This window comes from Dryas octopetala, chromosome 3 (genome assembly GCF_963921425.1).
Source record: "Dryas octopetala chromosome 3, drDryOcto1.1, whole genome shotgun sequence".
NCBI classification, from domain to species: Eukaryota; Viridiplantae; Streptophyta; class Magnoliopsida; order Rosales; family Rosaceae; genus Dryas; species Dryas octopetala.
In genome coordinates this window covers 19459945-19469367 of record NC_141368.1, presented here as the reverse complement: position 1 = coordinate 19469367, position 9423 = coordinate 19459945, and the positions used below count along the sequence as shown (strand labels likewise).

General features: G+C 32.0%; 1 protein-coding gene across 1 annotated transcript; it reads right to left on the bottom strand.

Moving 5' to 3' along the window:
- Positions 1 to 2078: 2078 nt before the first annotated feature.
- Positions 2079 to 7136, bottom strand: LOC147291633 (uncharacterized). Its single transcript, XM_086238519.1, has 7 exons — positions 6885 to 7136; positions 6716 to 6800; positions 5359 to 5435; positions 4126 to 4218; positions 3909 to 4016; positions 3370 to 3812; positions 2079 to 2325 (listed from the first exon to the last, which is right to left on the bottom strand). Exons 5-6 carry the CDS (start codon positions 3975 to 3977, stop codon positions 3372 to 3374), a joined length of 510 nt encoding a protein of 169 aa, XP_086094645.1. The 5' UTR covers positions 3978 to 4016; positions 4126 to 4218; positions 5359 to 5435; positions 6716 to 6800; positions 6885 to 7136; the 3' UTR covers positions 2079 to 2325; positions 3370 to 3371.
- Positions 7137 to 9423: the final 2287 nt, after the last annotated feature.

Genomic DNA, 9423 nt, shown 5'->3' with positions numbered 1-9423 from the left:
TTTCAGTCACATTCACAAATTAAGATCATAATTGAGCAGCATAGCATAGCAGCTTTTACTTAGTGTTATGGAGCAGGATCAGAGGGGGGTTGTGAAAACTGAAGCTGAACCACTCCATTGTGAAAAGAGAATAGATAAAACTGTCTTCCTCCTATGTATCTCGAGGCACCTATCATTTAGCTATTCACCAGGACTGACCAAGTACTACCACCCACCAATTCCCCAATGAGGAGCTAAAATTAAACCCAAATGAGGAAACTAAAATCAAATTGCTTTCAAATACATCGGCCAATAACTTCAATTTATATGCATTACAGAAGGACTTACAAGTAAGCTTATTTGGATGATTTTGCCCTCTTCTTGAGCCTTTGGGTTTGTTTATTACCCTTCAGGGCATTTTTCTTAATCTGGCAGCAAATTAATATTAGCAATTTAATATTAATTGAAAAAAAATAACATAAAAGAATTAACAGTAGAAGAGGTACCTGATTGAAAATTGAAAATAAGTTTCCACCAGTGCCAATGCAGGGGATGTGAGTAATACCGGGCCAATCCTTTCATTTCATCTCATCATGGCTTCTTCACTCAGTATATTTAATGACATGGCAGCCTGAAACAATAAATAAAAAATATTGTGCTTCTCCACTCAATATATATGCATTAAGTTATATATATATATATATATATATTTTTAACTTTTTTGAAATGTACAGTAGGTACTAATTTAGGCAAGATATAATCTATACATTAAATTCTCTACTTTACAGGGGATATAAAGTCTTGGAAAAGCAGCAAAATATATTTGAAAATATATTTAACAGAAAGTGAAATTCTCTGCCATTTATAAAGATTTCAATAAAGTCCAAATCCTAATGAAAGTGGGCTTTTAGAATTGACATGGAACTCAAAGACTGGAAAGCTTACTTAAGAATTAGAGGATTTCGTACCAGATTTGTTTCAGTATAATTGGGACTTCTCTTCCCAATATAGGTGGGATAAAGATTACTGGTTTTCTCTAAATGTGGCGACAAGTTGATGGGCCTATTTCATAATTGATGGGTTTATTAAGTCAAATGGAGGGTCCATTAATTGGAGTGGGTTTGTTAATGAGCTACTTAAATTTCCAAAGTTGCGGCAAACAACCAATGGCCGGGTAGCAAGCCAAAAAAATAGAGGATGATAAATGAGGATCAACGTACATACTTCTCTACGGGGGTGTCTACTTGCAAATCAAAAGGAATGAAAGTTTTGGCCCACAATGCAAACTTGGTCCATTAAAGCTAAATGGACAAAATTGATGGGCGTAAATTGAACATAGCCATCTAGACAAAATAAATTTCTAGTGAAAAGTTGGTTGGTACAAAACAAATTCTCTCAATCGGTACAAAACCACAACCAAATCCAAACTCTAAACTTAAATTCTCAAATGGTACCAAACCATCTCTCACTACAAGAAATTTGGGCTTTAGTGATGGAGCATTTTGGTCACTAAAAGTCAATTTTTCATCACTAAAGCAATTTAGTGACGAAAAAATGTTCGTCACTGCGCCGTCACTAGAACCAAGTGACTAAAGCCTATTAGTGAGGAACAAAAAAATTTCATCACTAAAACCCTATATGTTTAGTGACCAAAGTATTTCCTCACTAAAAATAATTGAATTAGTGATGAACTAATTCATCCCTAAAAGACCAAAATTTTGGTCACTAAAACCTATGTTTCATCACTATAGATGATGGTTTAGTGAGGAACCATGTTCCTCACTAAATCAATTCATCACTAAAACATGATGGTTAGATATGGTGATTACATGAAATAGTGACCAAAATTTTCATCACTAAAACCTACCATTTCATCACTATAGCTGAATCAACTGATGGTCATGTTCAAGTTTTAGTGAGGAACATAGTTCCTCACTAAGATTATTCATCACTAAAATCTTGTAGATGGATATGTAGTAACCAATTTATTTGGTCACTAAATGCAAGCTTTAGTGATGAGACTTTAATTAATTGGTCACAAATTGAATGTTTAAAATTAAATGCATCCTACTTTGTTTTCAATATACAAGTACCAATAGTAGATGTTAATATATACATTCCATTTCAAAATGACACAAGTGGCAAGTTTTTGGATATCAAAGTTTATCCACCAAAACATGTACATCTCTCTTACAAATCAAATTCTAAACATAAAACCCAAAAAGAAAATCTCTAGATACGAAAATTCATCCATAACAAACACTTCCAAAAAATACACTTAAGCCCAAATCATTTAACCTTGATTCAATTTCCAAGAGAGATGTACGCCTTTGATCAATCATTCATCTGAAAATAAGAGATAGATGCATAAGTAGTATTAGTCCATTGTGCTTGTAATATAATACTACCACATAGCGAAATGCTTTTAGATAATTAGTAGTATGCATGCAATATCTATGCCAAACAAGGAACAGCAAGCCAAACACATAGATACACACACACACACACACACACACACACACACATATATATATATATATCTCATGAAGAGTTAGAGCCTAGAAACATCCAAGAAACATATTTAAAAAGAGATACAAAGTTACAACTAAAAGATATGAAATAAAAAATTGGGAATTACAAAGTTAGAACTAAAACATATTTAATAATAAACACACTTACCCTTGCCTAGCCTCTCAATATATATCAATTACATATAGAAACAAGAAATAAATGGTCATGGGGATGACACCAAGTCCATGACCAATACAAAGAAACAAAACCAGAGCGACATGAAGCTAGAAAAAAGAAAATAGCAAAGAAGACACTGCCACTGCCAGAAGAAGACAGAGAATCACAAAAAGTGTTTCCTCTTCCCCTCCCTTGCTACCCCACCTCAGTCAATGTCCCCACCCTTCACCTCCTCCTTCCCATCGCCCCACCTCACCACTCCCCTCCCCTTCTTCCCCAACTTTCCTATCCCTCCACTACAACTTATTTTCTCATGCACCAAATAAGAAAAATGAACCAAAAGAAAATAAAAAATCTCATCTTTTCATTGCTCTATTTTCTCAGCACCCAAACAAATATACAGTGGAAGGAACAATTACTTTTGGAATCCATTTGCAGCTTAAATAGAAAGAGAAAAAAAAAAAACAAGAATTAAAGAATTAAAGTCATGAGGACAAACTCATTTGTTGCACCCACCAAACTAAAACCCAGTTATAGGGAGTGGGCAAGCTCGACCCTTACAAATCAAAACCCATTTATTAATGCTGATGGATGAGTTAGATCTACATTATTGTATAGAAACCATAACCAGTGATCAAAGCTCTAAAAATTGTATTTTACCCTAAATAAAGAATTATAGAAAAGAAATATATATAGACAAACCTTTAATTTGTGGATGGTGCCAAACTTTGCACTATCAACTGTAACATGTTGTCCATCTCACTAGTCTTTAACTTTAATGTTTGCAACTCATTTTCTTGTTGATTAGAGCGCCTCTCTGCATCCTCAGCAGTTGCCTTCATTGACCCTAAGTCTTCAGCTAGTTGCATAGCTCGTCTCTCTGCAGCTTCAGCCCTTTGAGTAGCCTCCTCGGCCCTCCTTGTAGCCTCCTCTGCTATCCTTGCAGCCTCCTCAAGTTGTGCACGACTAGATTGTTCCAATCTGGACTTTTTTGGCTTAGGACCTGCTCCTAGCCCACGTATATAACCTGGCCGAGGTGGATGGCCAATAATTGTATCAAGAACTTTATCATAGACTTGATCGTTAGTCATAACTTCAGTATTTTCATCTGTTTGTGGCTGATGTTGTAGCTTCTCCATATCAGCCTACACATAAGATAGTATAAATTAAGAGTAATTGATTCAATTATTACAACAATAAGACAATATATAAACTTAATTATATATATAACAAAGACTTACATGGGCAGTCCTAGCATCTTCACCAACCCAAGATGCTTTTTTTGTGCTAAACCGAGTGAGCTTGAACATTTCAATTCGACTAGGCTCCTCTCCACTCTCATGATTTTTCTATATAATTTGACAACCATATATAGACCACCATGCAGAGGTGATATACAACTTGCATATACCATACAGACAATAAGAGAAAAAATAAAATTTTCAAAAGAAAGCTTACATTTTCTTCTCGAAGACGACTGAATGCCTTTGTCCCAGCACAATGAGTTATCGTTAAGTTTTCTCTGTTCTCTTTGTTTTTTGTGCTCTTTAACTTGATTAAAATGAAAATATTAAGTTAGCATTTTTTTTAAAAGCATATAATAAAGGAATGAGTAGTTTAATAATTATAAATAAATCTAAACCATAAAAAGAGTATGTAGACACCAACTAATTAATTATTAATCAGCTTCATGTGGTCCGTTGTAAAACGAATGAACTCTTTGACCCCATGAATATACTGTGGTCTCCCCCTAGTGTGCAGATGAATCCAACTCCTATCCATCTCCAACCCAAACAATTGGTATCCAATCCTAGTGTTATCAATTTAAAATAAAGATAATACACTTGGTTATCTAAAAGAATAGAAAATACATAGAGCAAATAATGAGGTTCTTGACCATAAATAAGCAAAATAAAAAGTTTTGTCCAGATAGAAATGACAGTTGTCTTATCCCTCTTACCTTGTCATATTTCTTTTTTTCTCCTTTCTCTTTATGCCTTGTGTCTTTTACATACTCAAAACTAAGTAATTAATATGGATTGAAAACATAAATTTCTCCTACATATGACATTAATAAACGTCTTTATCAACTCTTTTTCTTATGAAAACACTTTGAACGACACTGACTACTGCATGCAAAAAAAAAAATTATAATAATTGAAAAGGTTTTTTTTCCCTCTGTCTGATATATATATATTTTTCTTACTTGCATGTTTGATATCTTCTTTTATTTTTTATTTAATTGAGCTTGATATATTGTAACACACTTTTATTAAACTAAAATAAATGAAAAATAAAAGAGTTTGACCCAATATAAGTCAATGATTTTGCTAAAATTTGAAAAAGATTTAAAAACAATGCAAGAATTTAAAATATACGTACATATATATATATATGACAATAGTGTTGCTAAAATGTACTTTTTCTTTTTGTAAACAGCTAAATGAAGGCATTTAGTAAGGGTTGAATTACAAAAAAAAGAACTTATGTTGTCAATGCATTAAATGCTTGTGTAAAATACTCCTGGAGAGAATAGGGAGAAGGGAGACAGTAGCATGCATTTATCATATCCAAAATACTTCTGAGCAACAAGATTATGCCAAGAGGTTCTTTCGACTTTGATCACTTAATAACAACAAATCCAGCATAAAAGCAATTGATATGAAAGAGTGGAAATCAATAGAAACATACCAGTACAAAGAAATCAAGACGCAATATTTGAGTACAAAGAGAAGAACAACTCAATGCAACTACTGCCAAGAATCAGCCTGCAGTAAAGAAAGAAAGCATTAGTCAAATATTTTTCATATAGGCAAAAAATCTGTCCAAATATAATGCATCCAAAGGCCTTTTGATTTTAGAAAAAATAACCGACCAAATTTAGAATGTAGAGATTCTTCTTTCTTGTTTTTTTTTTTACACCTTAAGTATATAATTCTTGCTTTTACACCTTAAGATTTTATATCATATTTTTCAGTTAGATAAAGGCATTTAAAAGAGAATAATTATCCTAACATATAGTTTAGTAGAGCATGAAATTGTCACTTAGAAGAAGATGGTGACTACATATATAGTCCATACAATTTTGTGGCAAAACAGCAAGAAAATAAAAAAAACCAGATGCATAGTACTTCAAGTTATATAGATTGGTCAAATGCACTTTTGCAGAGAGAAACACCAAAAAGAAAAAAGATATCATTCAATTCTACTTATAATTTGAATTACCTAAATTCCTGCCCAAATTAAGAAACCATATAATATTCTATGGTCATAGTCGATACATGATACAACCATTCATAGCAAGTCAATAACAGTCATTTGGATGTTATGTGTCCAGAACTAGAAAGTGACAAGAATTATATATAATTTCTATTGTTTGGATAACTCCATTAATTGTCGGTAAAAATTGAAAGCAATACTAATTAACTTCATATTATTTAAAATTAAGTGGTACACAATATATTATAAAATATAGGTTGCAACTAGCTTGAAAAGCTCAAGTTGCTGCGTGGCCAATAACATGGCAACTGAACCACTCAAGAGGAGGAAAGAACCACCATCCTGCTCTCATATAATCATCTAATTTGTAACAATTGAGAAGAAAGGCAAAGTTGCAACTTAAAACCAAAACTATAATTATCTAATTTGCAGTAGCACAAGCACAACAAAACCATAAGGCCACGTACAAGTTAACAATCAAAACTCATCCATAGCAACAAAAATACAAAGACCCATGTCAATTTTATACAAATTAATCATACATATTTATAAATAAAAATGTCAAAAGGAAAACAAAAGACCCAATCCCAAAATAAACCCAGCCATGACAAACAAAGAGCCCCAATTTCATCAAATTTTCAAGCAAAAAATTTCTAATTTTCCAAGTGTAAGATGCCAAACACGATACTTAGAGTTTGTCGTTCCTCAAATTCCAACTTTTCTCTAAATATCGACTTCTTCTCCCCCATCCAAACACAGAGTTAGAGTAAAAGATAGGAGACTCCAAAACAAAACAGAAAAAGGCATAGTAAAAAATCTACAAACTTACCAAATTGAAGAACCTCAGCCTATACCCACACTATGAAGAAGCTTGTTTAGTTATCTTGATCAAAGACAAGACTCCATAAAATTCTCTGTATCAAAATTGAAACCCATTAACTATTTGAGTTTAACAAAGGGAAAAAATGAAAATAGAATAGAAAAAATAGAAAGCCTACCAGGAAGAATCCATGGCAAGATACAGAAAATCTAGTCTGTCCACCAAATTACCTCCACCAAATGCCAAAATTTTGTGAACCTACAGTGATGAGTGCCAGAGAAAAACGCACTTGACTGAAGAACAGAGCTAATCGAATGAGAAATTAGGGATAATCATCATCTAGAGAGGGAAAAGATTTTGGCAAATTGTAGAGAGAAAATTAGTGAACGGGAAAACTAAGGGAGTCGAGATCGAGAAGTGAGATAGTTTGGTCTTGGCAATTGTGTGGGTTTCTGTTGTGCGTGGAGTGTGTTAACGTTTGTGGTTCTTTGTTTGTTTTATTAATTTAATAGAATACAGTATAATTTTTTTCATGGGCTTTAGTGACCGAGTTAACAAGAAGTAACTTAGCCATTTTTATTTTTATTTTGGGCTTTAGTGACCAAGTCAAAAATAGATCACTAAAGCCCAAATATTTGGTCACTAATAATCAAAATTTAGGAGGCAAAATGAATTTTTTTGGAGCCAAACCATTTAGGGATGAACCAATATATTTGGTCACTAAATCTACATGTTTAGTGACGAATTTCACATTCGTCACTAAAAATTTCATCACTATAGCCAATATTTCTTGTAGTGTCTCTTAAATTGGTACGAAACCAAATCCTAAATTCAACTCTAAAATGGCACAAAGCCAATCAAAGTCAAAATTTATGAATTACATTCGGTTTGATCCCGTCAGGGGTATGTAGGCAACCTATTAAAATTCAGATGCAACCGCAACCAAATCAAATCCGTTCAAATTTCACAGAAATTAATTCCATACATAAAAGGTGAATTAATTTCTCAAATCAAATCCAAGGGCTTTAAACCCTACCCAAATTACTCAAATCATTTAAATGGGTCATTCACCTATTTAAATCCCAAAATTTTGGAACTACGTGTGGTTTGATCCTGTATGAGTACGTAGGCAACCTAAATTAAAGGTGCAACTGCAGCCGTAAGTATATTCCATAGACTCCAAATCTATCAAATAAGTTTCAACCTTTCAATGGGTCTTTTACCTATTGGAAATCAAAATACTTTGATCCGTTGGTTTCATTGCAAATTGGAATCAAAGGGTATTTCCTTGATCCAAGGGATTATAATTAAGAGATGTACTTCATCTTGAATGGGTCGTACCCAAATAATAAAACTCTTATTCCTTAAATGAATTTAGGTGAAATTATGTTGGGTAATAATATTATTATTTATTTACAATTTTTGTTCAACAACAATTATATTTTCTTATAGTTGTTAAGATATTAGTAGTTTAATATTTATTGTACCACTAACATAATAGTATTATATAAGCATATATAACTAAATTTCGGTAATTGTTTCAGTTTTTTTTCAGTATATATTTTGGTTTTTTCAGTAATAATCGATTCGGTTTTTTTTCAGTAATAATTTTCGGTAATTATTCGGTTTACCAACTTTTTTCGGTTTTTACCAAAATCAAACCAACTTTTTTCGGATTTTTTCAGTTTCAAATTTTTGATTTTCGAATTATGAAAATCGGTATACCAAACCAAAAAAATTCAGTTGGTAATCGGTTGGTTCGGTAAAAATCAAACCAAAGGGCAACCCTATTTCTAATAATATGCAATTAACTATTAAGGGATACAAAATTATGTATTGACTAATATAATTTGTAAATTATTTGTAATTTGCTATTTTTTTTCTAAATATTTTCACATTTTCACATTTTATTTAAAGTAAATTATTCTAAAGTATATTTTATAACCCTTAATGATAATTAAACCCACCTAAAAAATTAGAATGATAAAAAAGTCTACCTTGAATAAATAAAGTCCACGTTATGTTTTTTTCCATGATTTTTTTTTTAATCTGGGAAAATTGTCATTGTTATTGCCACTATCGCATAGTGGCAATAATTGAAAACTGGGCGATTGTTACTATTGAGTAGTAACTATCTGAGATGATAGTTACTAACAGACATGAAAATTATTGTTACCGTTAAAATTAAGATTTTTTTTATTCCAAAAGCTTGAATTTTTGTGTTTTGTGATGGTTTTATGCTTTTTTTGACATATGTGTAAGGAAGAAAAGACATAATATTTATATAAGTTGTCTTGTTTTGAATATTGTTGCACTATGAGAATTGCTTTTGTCCAACAATGACTATAAGTGGCAATTCTGTTGATGCGAAAAAAAAAAAAAAAAAAAAAAAGCAAGCTGAGAGCAATTCTCCTAACGCAACGAAAAAAAAACTGGGCACTAGGTATGGTGCCAGCGCATTTTTTCCTTGTGATTTCATTAAAGTGGATTTTATTGGGATTTGATTTTTGATAATGGATCTTAAAAAAAGCTTAATTTCTAAAATGGATTAAAAAAAAAACTCTTTTATTTATATATTTGGCATCCAACATGTTGCCACGTGTCCTACATAATCGCCATATTATTATTTAACTAAGTAATAGAAAAAAAAAAAAAAAAAAACTTAACAAAGGTACTTAAAAGCTAAGAATTTGAAGTTTAGACAGTTTGAAGCTAAT

Excerpts from the sequence above, each read along its gene's own strand:
- LOC147291633 (XM_086238519.1), bottom strand. The coding sequence starts at position 3,977 with ATGTTCAAGCTCACTCGGTTTAGCACAAAAAAAGCATCTTGGGTTGGT. Across the intron at positions 3,813-3,908 it reads AAGATGCTAGGACTGCCCAT|GCTGATATGGAGAAGCTACA; the intron begins GTAAGTCTTTGT and ends TCTTATGTGTAG.